Raw genomic sequence first — 21367 nt, forward strand, 5'->3', positions numbered from 1 at the left:
AGTACTGAATACCATGAATTAAATGTTGATGCCTTGGCAACTAAACTCAACACAGGATTTTTTTCTCCCTTTGTCCCCACAGCATTATGGTGGTTCCATGCAGCTCCCAGGTTTTCCACCTCTTTCCCAAACCTACTTTGCTACAATATTTAGAGAAAGTTTTCAGAAAACAGAGGGTAGCACCAATGAGGACAGGAAACTCCAGATTTTCCTGATCCTGCCCATATCAGCCCCATTTTTCCTGACCCAGTCTCCCACATTCCCCTACTATTACCAGAAGGCTTCTATTTCAAGTTGACAAGAAAAGGGGCTGGACATTTACTTTTTAAAATGAAAGCCAGGAATTCAAAGAATTTGATAGACAGATTATCGTAACAAGTTACCTGCTAATTTTTAGAAAACTCTATAAAGACACACTGGCAGAACAGCTGCCATGGGAAAAGAAAAAACATGGGGTAACCTGCCATCTGGAAACCTCACTGCCACTGAACTGTTATCAGCAACTGGGGCGGGGGAACCACATAAGCCTGTCATTGCACGTGAGGAAAGTACCTTAGTTTCAACTCCCTTGTCCCATGTATTTTAAATAATAATACTAATATCTAGCATTACTGCCAAATTAGACATTACCACTCATTACTTTTTATCCATATAAATTTCTCATTTCAGTAGTCTCTCCAAAAGCTAACAGAATTTAAAAAGGCTTGATGCCTACAGAACACATGCGCACTATGTTGTGAACAATAATAAAGACATTTCTGTAAGCTAAATAAAACACTACAATTTGCCTCCTCTGCTATTGTTAAACTTAAAACTGCAAAATTGAATAACACCAGAATAACAGCACAACCAACCCGTCCAACTTATGGCTTTCCCCATTTCCGCTTCCTGAGTTCCAGGCACGTAACAGAGAAGAAAGAAAACAAAACCAAAAACTTCAATCAAACAAACAAAAAGCTTTGTAAAACCATACACGTAAATGCTCATATATAGGGAAACGAGCAAGGACAGCTGAGGATGGCTGCTTCCTCCCACAATGCAACTTGGGCCTCCATGCTATCAAACCATTTATTCACTGAAGCAAATCCAAATGAGAGCGAGACACACACGCGCGCGCAATCCGTATCTCTCACCACCCAGCTGTACTTTATAAAAAGAACGCACAGCAGCCACCCCACACCGCAGAGGGACGGGTCGTATCGCCACATTTCGCTCTAGACCCAGGATATCCTGAGTTTCCGGGTGGGAGTGAAATTGGACCGCCCCGGCCCACCCCAAACCCTCCTTGGAGACGGTGAAGGTGCATCCGTGTGTGTACCGGGGAGGAAGAGGAAAACTGCTGGCACTACTTACATCCGTCTATCTCCTCCTGCAGGTCTTCCTGGAGCAGCGACAGATCTACATGAAGGGGGGGAAAAGAAAGAGAGGGAGACCTACAATGTGAACTGTAGCAGAAGGATCCCTCTATCAAAGACCTGTGTCGGTGTGTTCCTACTGCCTTCTAACAGCCTCCAATTCTCCCCTTTGTAAAGACAAGAGCCCTGGCGCTACCGTGTCCTCCTCCTCCAGCACGTAAACACACACACACACACACACACCACCAGCAACATCCTACAGCCCCTTCCTCACATTCATGCTGTCGGGGGTGGGGGGAGGGGGATGCCTACATCTGGCAACAAATCCCACAAGCCCGTCCTACCACACACACTGAGAGAGAGAAGGCAGGCGACCAGCAACAACAAAATCCCTTCACACAAGACTCTTTTACCATACTTTCCCGTCACTCTCGCGCGTGCACACACAGGAGAGTAACAAGCCAAAGTATTAATTTTAGAGAGCGGGGACTCTGTCGGGGGGGGGGGCGTAGCTGAGGAGCTTCGATCCTGGGGTGCCTCTCTAAGCGCTACATTGGGACAGGGTTGGGGGGGCGGAAGGGAGGCGCTACCTACCCGCCATGTTTCTGTAAACCTCCCCACCCGATTCCAGGGGCTACATTGAACCCGCCGTGGTAGTAGGAAAAGGAGGTTTCCTAGGCAAGGGGATCGGTCGAGGTGGCGGTTGCGGCGGCGGGTTGCGGCCTTTGGGCCCAGGCGGTGTTTCCGGGCGTCCCCGGGAGAGCCTCGCACAGCGCGAGCGAGCCAGAGAGGGAGGGGTCTGAGCTGGACACACACACGAACGCTGCCCCCGCCTCCGCCGGGGAGGGAAAGGAGCTAGCCTGACACGCAGGAGGCCGCGGTGCTGCTCGGCTCTTCCTCTCGCTGACTTACAAGCCGCCTCCGTCGGGCGCAGCCCGGAGAAACCGCTTGGCCCGGCTGGTCTGGCCCGGCCGGAGCTAGCGAGGGAGGGAAGAGAACAACTTCGACTGCTGAGAAACCCGCGGCAGCGCTGACTGTTCTTGTAATTCAGACTTACTGCTGAATTTCTCTTGAGTCTGACCCTCGTTCGCCTGCCACGCTCCCACTACCCTTTCTAAACTTAACTCGGGTACCATGCTTTCTTTCTGTGCACCGCACCATGGCAGGCTCTGGTACTGTTTCACGACTACTTGGCTGCTTTCGGGTTTACGCATTTGGCAGTGGTGCTTTACCAGATCATATTTTCTGCTATTTGTTTCCTTGTTTCTGTGCTCTAACCGTCATTTTTCCTTCCTTTCTTCATTAGCTAAGTTATTGTAGTCTCCCCTTCACTACCTGGCGCTCTTTTCCCTTTCACTGCCCCTCCTCTCTGACGTCATTTTCCTGTTATTTAGCCTTCAGCCATTCACCCTTAGGAATAAGCTTAAAAATACAGTTGAGGAATCTCCAAAACCGAACTCACTATTTGAATTGTAGCTGAACTATTGGTTTGGGATGCCAACTGATGCCTTGAAGTCTGACTCACAGCAGAGAATGGATCATTGTGATGTCATTCTGTAAAGACTTCCTGGGGGGATGATTCCAGAGTTGGAGTCATATCACAACAAATGTGGTACTGGTTAACATGCATGCTTCATTTTGTGACTCTTTATAAATATGTGTGCAAACTGTGAAGCGTTTTCTGTAGAAATGTTTAAGTTAGCAATATAAAATTGGGCTTTTGGAATGCAAGCTACAAAGGAAATACGTCTAAGACATATTTGGTTTGGATTGATTTTAATGTGTACACATTAGCAAAAGATAAGCACAATTCATTCTCCTTCCTAAACTGGTGGGATCTGAAGTGAATTTAATGTTTTAACATAAAGTAGCCAAGAGTACAAGCTGGTAAATCCCATTCGATTTCATGTCCTCCATCAGTTCAACAAGTTGAACCACTGCAGTCCCATCTGCTGCCTACAATATATAGTTGATAGGCCTGCTTCACAGAATTGTATTGTAAGAGATACTGAGATAATGAATACCAATTTCAAAAGTGCTGCATAAATCTGGGTGTTCTCAAGTGATGCAAGGAAAACAATTGAACAAAAAACAATTTTCCATAGTCAGTAATATATTTTGTTAACTGAAGAGATAAATAATTGATAGAGACATCAATTAAAATTAAGTGTGTGCCTTTGTAGTAGGATAAGAACAATTTTGGAAATTGATTACCCATTCATTTCGTTTAATTTATTGTTTAGCCTGCCTTTCCTCGAAGGAGTTTGGTATAGTGCATTTTCCTCCCCTCTTCTATCCTCACAATAATCCTGTGGAATAGGCTGGCAGTGAACTTCATGGCAGAGTAGGGATTTGAACCTGGGTCTCCCAGATTCGTATCTGACATTTTAATCACCACACAACAGTGGATCTAACTATAAATAGATAAAGCATTTAAATGTGCTTAAGCTCAATTAGATCAGTAGGCTTACCTAGGTTTAATTCTGTTTTGGACTGTTGCCATTATGTTTGGAAGCATAACCATTATCAGAAGTAGATTGAAGTCCTGTTCTTTAGAATGCTTACTTCGAGCATGTTAAGACACGTGAGCCATTTGATGAACTACACTTGAAGCAAATAAGAGAATATTCAGGATTCGAGAAAGATCAGGAACTATGTTTTAAAGTTATGGGGTAATAACCCTTGAGGGTTAAAGCAAATGGCAAGAACTAGAGCAGGACAAAGAGAAATTATTGGCTGTTATTTATCCCTTGTAAGTCACTGTGCAGGTAGAAGTTACAATCCTGCCATGACAGTGAGCTGTTCCTTGGGTACCAAAAGAAAACTAGAAGAAACCACTAGGAAAAAAACTAATTGGTCTCACTAACATTTCTTTCAAAGTTCCTATATTTGTGGACTAGATTACTGTGTATAGTACATATTATCTGTTGCTGAGCTAGACTCAAGTCTAATAGCAACTTACAGACCAACGAGATTTTTCCCTTCTCAGATATCTGTAACTGATGAAAGGAGCTTTGACTTTCAAAAGCTTATACCCAAAATCTTGTTAGTTTCTAAGGTGCAACTGGACTTGAATCTAGTTTTCTGTGGCAGACCAACATCGCTACCCTCTGAAAATGTTTGATGCTGTATGTGTTATTCTGCTGTGTAATTTCTGCACCATTTAATGCAGTGGTCTCCAACCTTTTTGGCACCAGGGACCGGTTTTGTGGAAGACAATTTTTCCATGGACTGCGGGGTGGGGGTGGGCCGTGGTTTTGGGATGATACAATTGTGCACTTTATTTCTATTAGTTTGGTGTAGTGGTTAAGTGTGCAGACTCTTTCTCCCTCTGAGTCGGAGGCCCATCTTGGGTGCTTTCCACCATCTTGTCAGGGAGGCAGGAAATAGAATTCTTCTTCTTCCTCTTCCCATGATCCTGGAACACCCATCTCCTCAGTTTCTTTCCTGCCTCTAAACGGAGAGCAACTAGTTGGTTTAGCTCCAAAAGATAGGAAGCAACTTACCTTTATTTCTTACTTAATTCTTCACTCTTCCAACCTTACTCCTGTTACTATTTTCCTGAGCTTTTAGTTCTCTAATACTGTCCTTTTTCACCTTCTGTTTCCCCTCATACCCTCACAGTCAGTGAGGGAACGACACTGCTGCGGACACTTCAAAGCAGCTGATTTTTTTTTCTTTGCTGAGCACTGCAAGAAGCAGCAGATGGAAGGCTTCAGGGACAAGTTCTTGGAAGATGCGTCTTCCCTCGGCACTCAAACCGACGCCTTGGGAAAGGACTCCGGGACCGGCATGTTTTTTCAGCTTGATGCGGTTCCCGGCAACATTTCCCGCTCTAGTGACTACAGTCACTGCGGGCAGAAGCGTCCAGGGGAAGCAACGGACGTGTTTGAAGCTCCTCCTCATCAGAAACTTGCAACTGGTGGCAGACATTTTGATGAGGGTTTCTGGCGCGAATCTCACCCGATCAGCGCCATGAGCTGTCTGCCTCGCCCCATGGGATGGTTGCCAATCTCAAGCCGGGAGCCACTACAGGAGGCCAGCCCCTGTCAGATCAAGCCTCCGCGGTAGACCCAGCCCTGATACAACAGTGCGGTAATGTACCCAACCCAAAGGGGCCCTTCTCTAACGAGTTTATGGCTATGCTCCAACAAATGATTAGGGCCGAGTTATTCAATGCTTGCCAATCGGGAGTTATGGGCTTGGAGTCAGTGGGGTCCAGATCTCCTTCCCCTCCTCCTCCCCCTTCACGTCGCCCAGAACAAAGCGTTTCCAGAGAAGCCATTGGCCAACTAAGGCAGCCAGAAAGCAGATTACTGACTCTAGATTACTAGAGGAAGACTCAGAGGAGATTCATTCAGATGTGGAGTCACAGCCCAAAGATCAAGAGAGCTTTATCTCAGATGAGGAGGTGGAGGATGTCTGTGTTCTGGAACAGTCAGCTCGTTGCTTTAAAGCTGATGATTTCCAATATTTGTTAACCAGAGTCATGGCAGCACTGGCGCTCCAGGATTCCTCCTCTGAGGAGGAGAATACCAGTACTGATACCAATCCCAGAAACTACAGGGGATAGGGAGTTTTTTCCAGGTCCACACACAACTGCTAAGGTTTTCCCATTTCCACAATTCTTTGAGAGACAACTCAAAGCTGAATGGGGAAAACCTAACTTCAATCATCAGTTTCCTGGGTTTGTGAAAAAGCTATATGATTTACCTGTTTTTGCAAACGAGATGTTACAGGTTCCAGTAGTGGACGCCCCAGTGACCGCACTTCAAAACTCGGGTTTGGTGTCAGAAGACGGCCATGGTTCCATCTGGGGCAAGAAAATTGATCTGGCACTAAAGAGGTCACATGAGGTGGTAACCATGACAATAAAGGCATGTACAGCATCCTCTATTATATCTAGAGCAGCTATAGTCTGGGCTAGGAGACTCACCCAACTGTTACCAGAAAATAATGAGAAGTTAATTGAAGGAAGCACTAGGCTTCTTAAGGCAGCAGAGTTCACGGCTGATGCTTCTTTAGACGCGCTCAGCTTTTGTTCCAGAGGTTTGGCTTCAGGGGCAGTAGCCAGAAGAGGCATCTGGCTGAGAGCATGGCCCGCAGACAGTCACTCCAAACAAATCATGATTTTTTATCCGTTTCAAGGAGAAAAACTTTTTGGTAGTGCCTTAGACAAGATTTTAGTGGAAACTAAGGTCAAAAAGAAGGCCATGCTAAGGAACATTCAGAGACCTGATAGAAGAGGTTTTTATTCTCAGCCCTTTCGTCCTTACATACCCTGGCCAAGTCTAGACCCTACTCAGATAACAAAAGATCGTCCTGGAATCAACCAAGACAACCCTTCAGAAAAGGATTCAATCCTAGATTTTCCAAACAACTCAGACCGTAGAGACAAGCAGAACCAGGAACCAAAGTTCAACAAGGCGTGACGACCTCAATTCTGGTAGGGGGAAGACTACATCATTTTCAAGACACCTGGGAGGCTTCCCAGGCAGACTGCTGGACATTAGAGATCATATTGTGCGGTTATGCAATAGAATTCAAAAACACCCCACCAGAACATTTCCTAGCGTCCCCGATTCGAAAGAATCCTACAAAGAGATCTATAACGAACAAAGCCATAGCACATCTTCTTGAAGTCAATGCTATAGAACACGTACCAACAGAACAGATGGGTCAAGGCGTGTATTCAATATTCTTCACTGTCCCCAAGAAGAACAGAGATTGGAGAGCAATACTCGACCTAAAGTTTCTCAACAGATTCATTCATCTCCGACACTTTTGTATGGAAACCCTAAAGTCAATCACAGAGGCTCTGCAACCAGGGGAGTTCCTCACGTCATTGGATCTCACGGAAGCTTATCTACACATTCTGATTCTTTTATCCCATCAATGTTTCCTTCGATTCTGCGTGGGACACAGACATTTCCAATTCAGGGCACTCCCCTTCGGCTTAGCCACAGCCCCCAGAGTATTCACAAAAGTGATGGTGAACGTTGTGGCCCATCTCAGGCAACAGGGGGTTCATGTTCATCCATATTTAGACGATTTTTTGATCAGATCATCATCCAATCAGAAAGCTCTGTCAGATGTCCAAACAACTATCCGGTGTCTACAGGAACACGGTTTTCTCATAAATCTATCCAAGAGTTTTCTAGAACCAACACGCGGTTGGAGCACCTGGGGATGATAACAGACACACGAAAGAACTCTCTTTTTCTCCCAAACGACAAGATGCAGAAAACTAAGCAGCTCGTGAATCTGGTCATCCGGAATGTCCACACTCCGTTATTGACTTCAGCCAAATTGATGGGCTTGCTCATCTCGAACATGGATGTGGTTCAGTGGGGCAGACTACATACGAGACTTTTACAAAACTTACTCCGCCCCCACTAATACCAAATCATGGAAAAACAGAATCCACAGATCAAGGTCACCTTAGCGGTCAAGCAATCTCTGATGTGGTGGTCCAGGGATTCCAACCTTTGACAAGGGAGAATTTACTATCGTCCTGGGAAGATACAGCTGTTCACAGATGCCAGCTGTTCTGTCAGGATGGGGAGCGACACTCGACAACATTCCAACACAGGGTCGCTGGTCACTGTCAGAGACTCAACTTCCGATCAATGTATTAGAGTTACAAGCAATCTGTCTAGCCCTATTATTCTTCACCGAACTAGTGCAGAAGCGACACATACTAGTACGAGCAGACAATGTGGCTGCAAAGACTTACCTGAACCATCAGGGGGGGGTCGAGATCCTCAGCTCTGTCCAGAGAAGCAAAGACATTATTCAACTGGGCAGAACATCATCTTCTGTCCATCAGGGCAGAACACATCAAGGGCATTACCAACATTCAGGCAGATTGGCTCAGTCGAACTACTATATAACCAGGGGAATAGAGATTAAAGACATTGGTATTCCAACAGATAGTCGAACAGTTTGGACGACCAATCATGGATCTGTTTGCTTCTCACAACAATTATCGGGTACCAAATTTTTGCACCAGATTTTTTCATCCGGCTGCAGCAGCAATGGTTGCACTGACTGTGATTTGGCCTCAGGGCATACTGTATGCCTTCCCTCAGATTCTTGTGTTATCAAGATTTCTTCGCCAGGTACCATACCAGAAGGCGCAAGTTATCTTTGTAGCCCCGTGGTGGCCACGACGCCCATAGTTTTCTTCTATCCAAAAGCTATTGACAACTCTGCCTCTCCGGCTAGAGATTTCCCCAGACATGTTGACGCAGGGCCCAATTTGGCATCCACACCCGGAATGGCTGCAATTGACCGTGTGGAAATAGAACAGTCTACATTCCTGAAGTTAGGTTATTCTTCAGAGATTACTAACACATTATTTCCCCCCAGGAAGGAGTCCACCACTAGGATTTACAATACTACTTGGAAGGCATTTCATAGGTGGTGTCGCAGAAAGGCAAGGGGCCCCCTAAATCCATCAATTCAATCCATACTGGAATTCCTACAAGATGGTCTACAATCTGGACTGAAACCAGCCACCTTACGTAGACAAGTAGCAGCATTAACTTCTGTATGGAGACTGATACAGGGAAGAGATGTTTCCAGACACGCACACATACAGAGATTCCTAAGGGGGGCCACCCTCAAGTGTCCTCCACAGGCCCACAGATTTCCAATGTGGCGTTTACATACTGTCATGTCTGCACTCACAAAACCACCCTTTGAACCTATACAGGACATTTCTCTAAGATGGTTACGCTTGAAGACCATTTTCCTGATAGCAATCACATCAGCAAGAAGGGTTTCGGAAATTAATGTGCTGTCTGCGGAGAGAGAACTCTGCGTTTTTCACAAGGACAAAGTGGTCCTTCATACAGATCCCACCTTTCAGCCCAAGGTTGTGTCTAAGTTTCACAAGTCCCAGGAACTTAATTTACCATTATTCTGCACAGGGAACGAATGTGTCATAACTTAGATGTTAGACGTTGCCTGAAGGCATATTTAGTTGGGAATGAACCAATCTGGAAGATGGATGCCATGTTTATCAACATTGCACAACCAAAGTTGGGCCAAAAGATGTCAACCTCAGCCATCAGCTATACTATTAAGCAATGCATCACAGAAGCCTATAGAGCAATGAAATTAGAAGTACCCAGAGGGATCACAGCACATTCAGTCAGAAGTGTGGCAACTAATAGGCTTTTAACAAATATGCTTCAATAGACGAAGTATGCAGGGCCGCAACATGGTCTTCTATCTCAACGTTTGTTCAGCACTACAAGCTAAACACAGTTCAGCAGAAGCAGCATTTGGCAGAAAAGTTTTACAACATGTGTTCCTGGAAGAGAGCGATGCCCCACCCAGTCATTAGTCTACTGCTATAGGAGAACCCAAGATGGCCTCCGACTCAGAGGGAGAACAACCATTGGTACTTACCGTGAGGGGTCATTCTCCTCTAAGTACAGGAGGACATCTTGCCCACCTCACTGCATCGCTCATACTAGGGTCTATTCTGCCATGTCTGTTTCTTTCTCTTGTTGCTTTACAGTTCTTTCTGTTATGCTTGTTGCATCTTAACTCGTTATTATTACTGTTTGATTTTTTGAGTAAGGTTGATAGTCTAGGAACTGCTTCTCGGAGTATTCCAACTGAGGAAATAGGTGTTCCAGGGAAGAGGAAGAAGAATAATTCTATTTCCTGCCTCCCTGACAAGATGGTGGAAAGCACCCAATATGTCCTCCTGTATTCAGAGGAGAATGACCCTTCATGGTAAGTACCAATGGTCGTTTCTGGGAGAACCAGGTTTGATTTCCCACTCCTCCACTTGCAGCTGCTGGAATGGCCTTGGGTCAGCCATAGCTCTCACAGAGATGTCCTTGAAAGGGCAGCTTCTGTGAAAGCTCTCTCAGCCCCACCCACCTCACAGGGTGTCTGTTGTGGGGAGAGAGGGAAGGTAAAGCCACTCTGAGATTCGGAGTGGAGGGCAGGTTATCAATCCAATATCATCATTGCATTATTATTATTACACTGTAATATATAATGAAATAATTATACAACTCAAGACCCAGTTGCTAACAGACCACGGACCGGTGCTGGTCCACGGCCCGGGGGCTAGGGACCCCTGATTTAACGTGTTAGCATACTTGCTTTGTTTCTGTTCTGTTTCAGATTTATGCAATCCAAATCCTGTTGCCTTGTTTATTGGATGCCCCATCCTTGTTGACTATATTTACTTACATTATGGAATCCACCTTGACCTCAGTGAGAAAGGTGGCCTAGAAATAATATAAAGATTCACTTTTCTGCAATGAATTCTATATTTCTTGGGCATACCTTCTTGCCTCTGCTTATTCACATTTTCCTGTTCTCTGGGAGTCATTTAATATATTATGAGTGTGACCCATGGCTTTTTTTATTAAAAAAAAATCCCAGCTCAATATGCTTATCCAATCAAGGAAATACTTTGTTATTTAATTATATATTCTGTGTTATCTTTAATTTGTCATAAGGTATACACTCTGTGGCCAATTATGCTCCCTTAGGGTTGCAAACCCCAGTTGGGGCAGGGGATCCCATGTTGAAAACTCCCTTAGAATCTCTTCTTGATCTGCTGCTATTCCAAGTTCAGAAAGAGTGTTTCTGCTTATCTGCATACCTTCAGTCTCCTTGCTTCTTCTGCTGCTACTTTAATTTCTTACCTTTCTATTCATTTTTATTATATTGTGGTCATGCAGCTTTCCTTCCTGCTGGTGTTCCTGAGCAGTGAAAGCATGCCCATTAAGGTAGCTCTAATAAAGTGCAGTTTAATATATTTGTTTAGTATTGCAAGCACTATTCCATTCTTAAATGCTCTGATTATAAAACATATTTGTACACTAGAGAGCTGCAAAAAATTAGCAAGGAATCAAAGTATCTTGTAAGCCTTCCTGAAGAATATGTTTGTAATTTGCAGTTAGTAACACCTATATAAGAATGTTTTGGAAAGAAACAGAACCATCTTTAGACCCTATGATCTTAGCTAACTACTGCCCAGTATCAAATCTTCCGTTCCTGGGTAAGGTAGTTGAAAGAGCTGTATCTGAGCAACTACAGGTGTTTTTGGATGACTCTTCTTTTCTGGATCCATTTCAGTCTGGCTTCTGCCTGGACCATAGGATGGAGACCACACTGTCCTCCTTTTCCTATGGTTGGGGACAGAGGGTGGTGTTTGGGAAGAGGGTTTTACCACATTACCAATGGTATGTGGCATCCAACATGGGGCAATCCTCTCCCCAATGTTATTTAACAACTATATGTGCCCCCTTGCTCAGTTAATTCAGGGGTTTGGGCTGGATTGTCACTAGTATGATGATGACACCCAGCTATATCTGCTGATGGACAGATGGACAGACTCTGCCCTGAACATTCTGGCTAGGGCATTAGGGGCTGTGGCTGACTGGATAAAACAGAGCTGACTAAAGCTAAATCCAGTTAATATGGAGGTCCTGTTCCTGAGATGTGAGGGGATGGGTGTGGGAATCTGACTCCCAGCCCTTGGTGGAGCACTTTTGATGCCAGTGCCATCAGTGAGGAATTTGGGGGTGCTCTTGGATGCTCCCCTTTCTGTGGAGGCCTAGGTCACCTTTAAGGGCATACGCTGCCAAGTACCAGCATATCTGCAGGACTCTCTCTTCCTATATATACCCTGAAGAGCCATACATTCTTCAGATCATCATTGTCTAGTAGTCCCCAACCCAAAAGATGTCCATCTTGCCTCAACTAGGGTCAGGGCCTTTTCATCCCTGGCCCCAGCCTGGTGAAATATGCTCCCAGTTGTGATCAGAATCCTGTGGGATTTGTTACAGTTCCGCAGGGGCCTGTAAAATTGAGCTCTTCTGTCAGGCCTTTTGGTGAAGTAGAGGATGTCAAATAACATTGGGCTTCCCTGCTCTAAGCGCTCCAGGGCACCCCTTATACCATGGGTGCCAGGTGTAGCATGATAATAACATCAGTTTGGACCCACTACGCTTCCTGACAGGAGCTCAGCATACCTTGAATTGGAAGTAACTGCCGGGCTGCCACTAAGTACTGGTACTTTTAAATTCATTATTTAGATTTAATTCTGTATTAATTAATCATCATTGCTCTATTGTTTGTGGTTTAATAACACATTGTAAATCACCCTGAGCCCGCTCGCGGGGTAGGGCGAGATATAAATCACAAAAATAAATAAATATAACAGCAATTTCTAACTCCCTTTATAGGCATTTGTTTTACATATATCTGCAAAACGTTATTTTAGGAGAACAGAATTTGCACCTCTTTATTGGGAGACTTTGATAAGAAAATATGATTGCTTACTAAACATTCGTTGTAGTTGTTAAGGTGTATGTATTCCTACAGCTTAACTTTTGTTTGTACAAATTGTGTATAAAGGAGGAGGAACTGGTTTTTGTTTACATTATCCACTTCCCTAAGCAGTAAAAAGTTCCAGAGAAGATTTTTGGGGCCAGTGGCTTGTGAAAATAGAAGATCAAGATTTGTCAAGATTCAGCTCCTTCCTAATGACACATATTACACTGAAACCCACAACTGATGAAATACTGCAAGAAAAATGTTGAAGTTAAGACAGCAGAACTCAAAATCAAAGTATTTGGGGAGTGAAAATATTATTATTACTGCTCAGGTCCTGTCTGTTAAAAAAAGTGTGAACCATAAATACAAGTAGTAACAGCAACAATTTTTTCTATTTAAAATCAGTTTTTAAATATCTACATTTATAATATCAAAATATCTCCATTAAATACCTACAACTTAATTATCTGCAGATAATTAAATCAGTTTAAAGCATCCATTTTCACTGACTGGACAAATCATAATGCAATACTTGAGAGCCAATTTGGTGTAGTGGTTAAGTGCGTGGACTCTTATCTGGGAGAACCAGGTTTGATTCCCCACTCCTCCACTTGCACCTGCTGGAATGGCCTTGGGTTAGCACAGCTCTGGCAGAGGTTGTCCTTGAAAGGGCGGCTGCAGTGAGAGCCCTCTTAGCCCCACCTACCTCACAGGGTGTCTGTTGTGGGGGGAGAAGATATGGGAGATTGTAAGCTGCTCTGAGTCTCTGATTCAGAGAGAAGGGCGGGGTATTAATCTGCAATTCTTCTTCAATACTGATATTTGGAGCAGCATCTGTCAAGGAAATAGCTGAGATTTAAAGACTATAAACCCATTGTGAAGGACAGAAGAGGTTCCTTTCAGAACAACTTCTTTCTTCACATTCTATGTACATTCATGCAAATTAATAATTTTTCAGAAAATAAAATCATAGTGGAACCTCTACACATAGATTATAACATACGAAAATTTGTAATTTATCTGATTTTCAAAATATATATGGATGGGTCAGTGTTTCCTGGCCAATTCTGTTGTCAGTGGGCCACAACTCTGTATGTATAGGAAATGCTTTATATTTGGGACTTTGCACATGAGGGCCTTTTTAATTAATATAAAAATTAATTCCCCATAATCAGCTGTAAACAGGATGAAAGCTGTAGAAGAAAACATGGATTCCAGTATCTCTTCCCCCTTAGTTTCATAGCTTTTGTAGGAGCTGTATTTACTAACCTTGTTGTTAAGGCAAAGAGAGATACAAAATGATGCAAATGGTGGTCAGTTGTTTATATGATACATGTGTGTTTCCTTCTCCCACTCGTGCCAAAAATAATTTCCTAACCTTTCCCTATTCTGGTCTTATGGGCGCTGTTATTCCCAGCTTTTAAAACAAGTCTCATCCTAGCATGGTTGTGTTGTAAAGTGCATACATATGTATTTTATCTTTCCATGCAAAGAAAGTGCTATGTTTTAATAAAGACGTGGGTGTGTGATATTTTATTTATTTATTTATTTATTACTTTACATTTATATCCCGCCCTCTCCGCAAGCGGACTCATTTCTTCATGTCTTACGACTCTCAGACTTCTGACATTTATTCTATGTGGCTCTTAAGTTAGGCAAGTTTGGCCACCCCTGTTCTACGGTGATGGCTGTCAGAGAGCCTCAGCTGAGCATTCTACTGATGTTGGAGCCACCTGAATGTTGTCCCCTCAGCCCCCTTCTTCTGGCAGACCTGCCATTTGATATAGGGAGACTGAACTGATTTCTGAACTGGAGAGCCAGTATGGTGTAGTGCTTAAGTGTGCGGACTCTTATCTGGGAGAACCGGGTTTGATTCTCCACTTGCACCTGCTAGCATGGCCTTGGGTCAGCCATAGCTCTAGCAGAGGTTGTCCTTGAAAGGGCAGCTGCTGTGAGAGCCCTCTCCAGCCCCACCCACCTCAAAGGGGGTCTGTTGTGGGGGAGGAAGGTAAAGGAGATTGTGAGCCGCTCTGAGACTCTTCAGAGTGGAGGGCGGGATATAAATCCAATATCTTCTTCATCTTCTTCTCCCAGTCATCAGCAGGATTACAATTTATGCTGTAATAATTTCCTGATTTCTTGTTTATTTTCCCATTCCTGTGTATTCCAACAGAGATGTACGTATTGACCTATCCTGCCACTACCTCCCTTCTTGTAGCAGGCACACTTATGGCAATTACATATGAATGCATACACACTTTCATTATTTATTTATTTTTCCATCCAGTTACTTTCTTGGTAGTCCCTGCCAGTTATTTATGAACTGCTGTCCTGAAATGTCTTTTTATTAGATATTTTTGGGGAGGAAGCCAGCTACAGCTAGTAACAATAGACTGCCAGCTCCTCTCTCTGTGTTGTTAGGTGACTCTGGCAGTAGCTTCCAATATAGCTGATGGACTCTGTTCTGTTCTTGTGGTTTTCTTTTTGCTCTTTTTTTTTCTCTCTTAAAAGATGCCATTGTTTCACTTTGGCAAACTTGCAAAACTTAAATTTTCCCTTGCCCTAACTGTAAATTGAATTGATAGCTTAACAGTTCTTTGTTTATATTTTCTCTAATTTCAGTACCAGTAGTTTAAAATAGAGTGGAGAAAGAGACCATTTTTCAAGACTGTTTAAGTTGGCAGTTACAGGCATTACTGACATTATCACCATCACCTCTGCCATAGGCAATAATAACACTCAAGGTATATAAAACTCCATAAATTAGATTTGAAAAAAAAATGGGAGGAATATTGGATATACTGGACTGCAACAGCGCATAGCACCAACGTGATTTTTCTTCTCTGCAAATGCAACTGCTAGTTGAGATTGCCAGTTTATATGGGAACAACAGCATCTGCAGATTTCTGTCCTAACATCATCTAAAAATAATTCTGCTTACCATGAGGCTGTAGACACCTAATAAAGCACATATTGATGCTGATTAAAAGTATCTGTAATCATACATTTTAGAAATTGTGTGTTGATGAATAATGCAGATAGGGATTCCAGCATCCAGATGGACCTGGGGATCTCTCAAAAGTACAGTTCATCTCTAGATTGCAGAGATCAGTTACCCTGGAGAAAATAGATGCTTTGGAGGGTGGCATCAATGGCATTGTACCCCACTGAGGTCCTGTTTTCCCCAGACTCCATCACCAAAGTCCAGGAATTTCCCAACCCGGATATGGCAGACCTACCCCCAAACCCCTGCCAGTGACTAACAGGGACCTATCAAATGAACATTGTAGAAATATTGGGAACTTTGAGAGGCCAACATAACTAATGACCTGGCTATTGTGTTATTGTTGCTGGGTTACAAAAGAATACATCTACAATTTTGAGATGGGACACAAGCTTTGGAGGCCACTGTGAAACTTAATTGCCAAGAAATCTTAACTTGATTATTTGATTTCATTTTTGCTAAATCCATTTAAGCTATAGTTGGTGGATTACTTTTAGAGTTTGGTTGTGGGAAAGTTTGTTATTAATTTGCTTCTGCAGAATCCATTTATGACAATACTTCTATTGACTAAGCATCTCTAAACTAATTTAGAGTTGAAGACCTGGCTGGTTGGCTGGCAATACACATCTTTTTTTTAACAACTCTTTGGCAATGCACACACTGGCTGGCTGTAAAAGAAACCTGTTATCTGTCCTTGGCAATATGCACAATACAAGCCTGTTTACATTGTAAAAAAGTCTTTGGAATTAATTTGATGCCCTTTTTCATGCTTGCTACAATGTCCAGCTTAATTGAAAGGAAAACTTGTGGCTCTTTTCAGCTGTTCCATGAACCAAAATAAAGCTCGACATGCACGGTTATAGGAAAAAGTTGCAGACACATTAATATATTTATTGTCTGCTGCTACCTGAGATTCTTCTAAATAGGATTGAAGCTGGGAGCTTTGACATGCAAAGGATTTTATTAAGATTTAAATATTTTGTAGTGTTGTTTTTTTACAGGAAAGAGACTGATATATCATTGGGCAGGTCTCTTCAAACAAAAAGGAGGAAAAGGTAATAAGGGTACAGCTTGTTTTTCTTCAGTTTTTCCCAGACATCTAAACAGATTGAAATATGACAAATTCCTGAAAAATTTTTCCCAGACCACAGCTCTTTGATTGCAGACAAACAGAAGTTATCCCTAGTTCCTGGAACAGTCAGAGACTCTGCAACTTTCAAGTATATCTGTATTTTTACCCTTCCTCTCACTGTGTTTTTAATGTATACAAGAAAGATTGACCTTATGTTTGTCCTTTATCTTGTTTCATCCGGATTGTCATATTTTTTGAACAGATGGCATTTGTCATTCTTGTTTTTTTTCCTGCTGCTCATAATTATTTATTTATTTATTTATTTATTTATTTATTTATTTATATTTTATTACTTCTATCCCGCCCTTCCCAACAAGTGGCTCAGGGCGGCTTACAACACAGGAATCTAACATAAATAGGCGTTAAACATAGAGCATTTAAATTTAAACATTAAACCATTTAAAACATTGAACCATTTAAAACATTTAAAGCATTGGGGGCAGCAGACATCCAGTATAACTACGCTCAGTTTCTTGTACCAGCTAGTCATAGGCCAGCTGGAAGAGGGTTGTCTTACAGGCCCTGGAGAACTGGGCAAGGTCCCGCAGGGCCCTCACCTCTTCCGGCAGCTGGTTCCACCAGGAGGGGGCCATAATAGAGAAGGCCTGGTCCCTTGTCGATTTTAAGCGGGCTTCCTTTGGCCCGGGGATATCTAGGAGATTTTGAGTTGTACATTCTCCTAAGTCTTTGATTTCCAGAATAATTAACTCTGTATAAAACTTTAGAACAAAGTTTGAGTCCAGTGGCACCTTTAAGGCCAACGTTTAATTCTGAGTATAAGTTTTCTTGTGCATGCACACTTCTTCAGATAAGTGTGCATGCACATGAAAGCTTATACTTAGAATCAAACTTTGTAGGTCTTAAAGGTGCCACTGAGTTGCCAGTCTCCAGGTGGGGCCTGGAGATCTCTGGCTTTTACAACTGATCTCCAGCTGGCAGAGATAACCTTCCCTGGAGAAAATGGCTGCTTTGAAGAGTGGACTCTATGGCATTGCACCATGTTGAGGCGCCTCCCCAAACCCTGCCCTCTCCTGAATTCACCTCCAAAATCTCCAAGTATTATCCAACACAGACCTGGCAACCCTAGGACTAAAATGTTCTATTGTTTCAGACCAACACAGCTACCCATCTGAATGTATAAAACTTCGTTGAAACAGCACTGCAGTCTATAAACCTATTATTATAAGGTAATGGTTATAATAGGACACCTATAGAACTGTGGAAGAGCAAATTGTGAATTGCGTTCTCTACTAGGTTAACTGTAGCTCTGTTCATGAGATTTTCTCACCCTGGATTTGAGGCTCTTATTCCCAATTTGGTTTTGACGCAGAGATACACCTTCCTTTGTATAGTACATGCAGCCCAAGCTGGGGTACTGTGACCTCTTGGTGTTACACTACAGCAGTGTTTCCCAAACTGGATTGAGATGAGGGTTGCCAGCTCTGGGTTGGGAAACACCTGGAGATTTTGTGGATGAGCTTGCGGAAGGGAGGGACCACAGTAAGGTACAATGCCATAGAATCCCCATCCAAGCCAGACGTTATCTCCAGGGGAACTGATACTGGTAATCTGAAGATTGATTATTATAGTGGGACATCTCCAGGTGCAACCTGAAGGTTGACAACCCTGGCTGAGACTCAAATGTGGGATATGTAAAAGTGGGTTGCAGACCAGCCCTCCCAAATGGCAGCTCTCTTGCCCAGAGATGAACTCCCACTTGTTTGGGGTTGATAGTGGGGGCTGCTGCACCCTTTGTGTAATGTTTGTTGGTTTCCCTAAGCATCTGGTCGGGCACTATAGAAAACGTAATGCTGGAATAGGTAGATGCCAATGTCATAGTTTGCCTATGGCACCAAAAGATCTTAAGCCAGCTCTTGATGTGTCACTATACGAAGTAAATTAAGACTTGTAGGTCACCATACCAAAAATGTAAGAAATCACTTAAGTGTTAAAACAAGGTTGACTTGAAATAGAATATCTACCCTCAAAATCTCCAGTGTGAATATGCTTAAAATGAAATGCCTGGTACTTGCATTACATTTTGTAGGTAGTATGATCAATGCTCCTGTGTCATGCCTGTTGATTGCGTGGTACTGTCAGTCTTGTTGTGCATTTGGGTTTAATCACTTATCTGTTTTTACTTTCCTGTTCTTCCTGTATGGGTAGGTTCTTGCTATTAAACACTGCATTCTTCACATTCTTGTTTTTCAGGCTTTGCACTGTAACCTTTTTGACAGGAAAGGGGAACTCCCAATTTTAGAATAAATCCATGCAGTCAATTCACATTCTTTTCAGTGCAAAGCCAGGAGTCTTCAAAGAGCCACACAATCAGACAGTAAGCCTTGTGACAGGCTTTCAGCATGTCAGGTAAAGAGATGGCAACTGAAATTATCACAACTTTATAGTGCAATTAACAAACACAAGTACTGGGCTTATATTAGTGATGTTCACTCTGGTTATTTGTGGTCCTCACCAATGTTCCCTCTAAACTGCAGAGTCTTGTGAGCAAAAATTCTACTTTGTGAGATACTGGCATTAAAGTTGTGAGCTGCTGCATAAATTAGTATGCTCTGGCGTCATCCTTCCTGAGCTAAGACAAAAATGTGTAAGCTGGAGGCTAAAAATCTGTGAGCTAACTCATGCTAACTCAGCTTAGAGGGAACACTGGTTCTCACTGTTACCATGTAAACCTAAACTAATTTTCATAGCTGGATTTTAGCCTTAATAATTTTAACTAGATATCCATAGCCCAAGCATGGTAGGGATTAGTTGATGTCTCAATTTCCTGAGTATAGTTGGGACTGCCCACCAAACCCAGACATCAAGGGATGTTTTTGTAGTTAGCTGATTCTGGACTTTCTGCCTCAGCCATGAAACATGACAACAATTTTGGACTTTAGGGGTAACTTTCCCTTAACATGAAAGCTGAACTTAATAGCATTGTACTCTTCAACTGAGCCATGTGGTCACTGTTCTTGACTGATGCAACAACTACATCTCTCACCAGATCTTGAGCCCCACTCAGAACCAAATCCAAGATCACTTCCCCTCTTGTTGGCTCTGTGACCAACTGTTTCACAGTAATTTATGATGTTTCACAGTAATTTATGATATCTAGGAATCGAATTTCTGCAGCATGACTCAATCACATATTTATTCATTCAGTGTGAGTGTAGTTGAAGTCTCCCAGTCTCATAATGTTATATCCTTTAGTCCGATAACATCTACTTTAGTCCCTTATTTGCTTCTCCATCTCAAGATCTGTCTCAAGGGTTTGATCGGGTGAGCAATAGCACAATCTCTTTTAAGTAACCCTTAGGGCTCAGTACTTCCAATAGTACTTCTGGTAGCGAGTTCATTCCCCTGATGTTTTTTTAACTTATTTGGTTCTTTGCCTTCTTTGATGTACAACACAGCACCTCCCCCAATCTGCCCCTCCGTCTTGCCTTATTTCTGAGGGTCTGGAGAACAAGCATAAGCACCATGTACAACTGACTCCTGTTAGAGTTAACTCTTGAAGAACATCAACTCGAAAAATATATGAAAAAATGTTTCCAATAATTTTTATTAATTTATTCCAGGTGACTCACATCGGCTATAAGGGTGTAGAAAATTTCCTCAATGTCAAAAATGTATCAAGGATGATGTAGACCATCCATAAAAATGTAAAGCTGACAGTCAAAACTGGTCTATTTCCCTGTTTTGCTGCAAGCTTTATCTGAGTTATAGCTTGTTCAATTATTATACATCTTCCACTCTCATTCCTCATCTCACTCTTACACTTCCAAGAAGTTCCACTCACTTCCACTCTCAGTCAACCTGGTAGATGCCCCAAGTTTGTGGAAAGGTCTTCCTTCTCTCCATCTGGCACTGATTCACAGAATTAAGTGTCTGCTAATGGAACCAAGTTAAGAATTAGATATATTGATAATGTGTTTTGCTCTCCGGTAGCCCTCACTTCCCTTTGCCCCTTAGTTGCCACACATGGCCATCCACCATCCTGCCCTCAATCTCAAATTCTGTTATGTCCCTATCACTTTTACCTAGCGTACACTACCATCCTTTTGGACTGACTTGTCCTGAACTGGAGACCCCTTGGCTTCTGTTGGCTTTCATGTTGGGATTAGTTTAAAAGCTGTTCTGCGACCTTTAAAATATCAATAAACATGAGGTCTGGAGTTCTGTAATTTGTTAAGGAATAAACCTTAATAAAAGGTTTAAAACTGGTCTCCAAGCATAGTCTTCAGCACAGTAACTATAGTTAGTCAACTTCCACAAAACAGCAACTAGAACCAATACAGACCCAACCCAAGCACTTAGGTGTGCAACAGCACCACCCACTGGTAGGGATGGTTATATAATATTCTCCCCCTTTTCCTTAAACCTATCATATTTAGCAAAATACAAATAATCAATAAATCAAAAAAGTGTCTGGGTCTTCCTGCTCCTAGTTCTATATGCAGAAGCAAAGCCCAAGTATTTGATAACTGAAGCTTTGGGTTTAGGGCATCTTGCTAGGATCAAAGTCTTTGCCATGGACATGCCTTTAGACATGCCTCA

At 42.8% G+C, this 21367-nt stretch overlaps 1 protein-coding gene across 2 annotated transcripts in view; it reads right to left on the reverse strand.

Annotated features, from left to right (window-relative positions):
• PPP4R1 (protein phosphatase 4 regulatory subunit 1) overlaps positions 1–2219 on the reverse strand; it is a 70370-nt gene extending 68151 nt beyond the window's left edge. The window contains exons 1-2 of one of the 2 annotated variants that reach the window (XM_060244013.1): positions 1950–2219; positions 1354–1398 (exon numbers count right to left, since the gene is read on the reverse strand). In XM_060244013.1, coding sequence (XP_060099996.1) covers positions 1354–1398; positions 1950–1956 — 52 coding nt within the window. In that variant the 5' untranslated portion in view covers positions 1957–2219. The remainder of the gene's footprint in view (positions 1–1353; positions 1399–1949) is intronic. The other variant, XM_060244014.1, reaches the window with a different exon arrangement.
• Positions 2220–21367: the final 19148 nt, after the last annotated feature.

The sequence above is a fragment of the Heteronotia binoei genome, chromosome 7 (genome assembly GCF_032191835.1).
Source record: "Heteronotia binoei isolate CCM8104 ecotype False Entrance Well chromosome 7, APGP_CSIRO_Hbin_v1, whole genome shotgun sequence".
NCBI classification, from domain to species: Eukaryota; Metazoa; Chordata; class Lepidosauria; order Squamata; family Gekkonidae; genus Heteronotia; species Heteronotia binoei.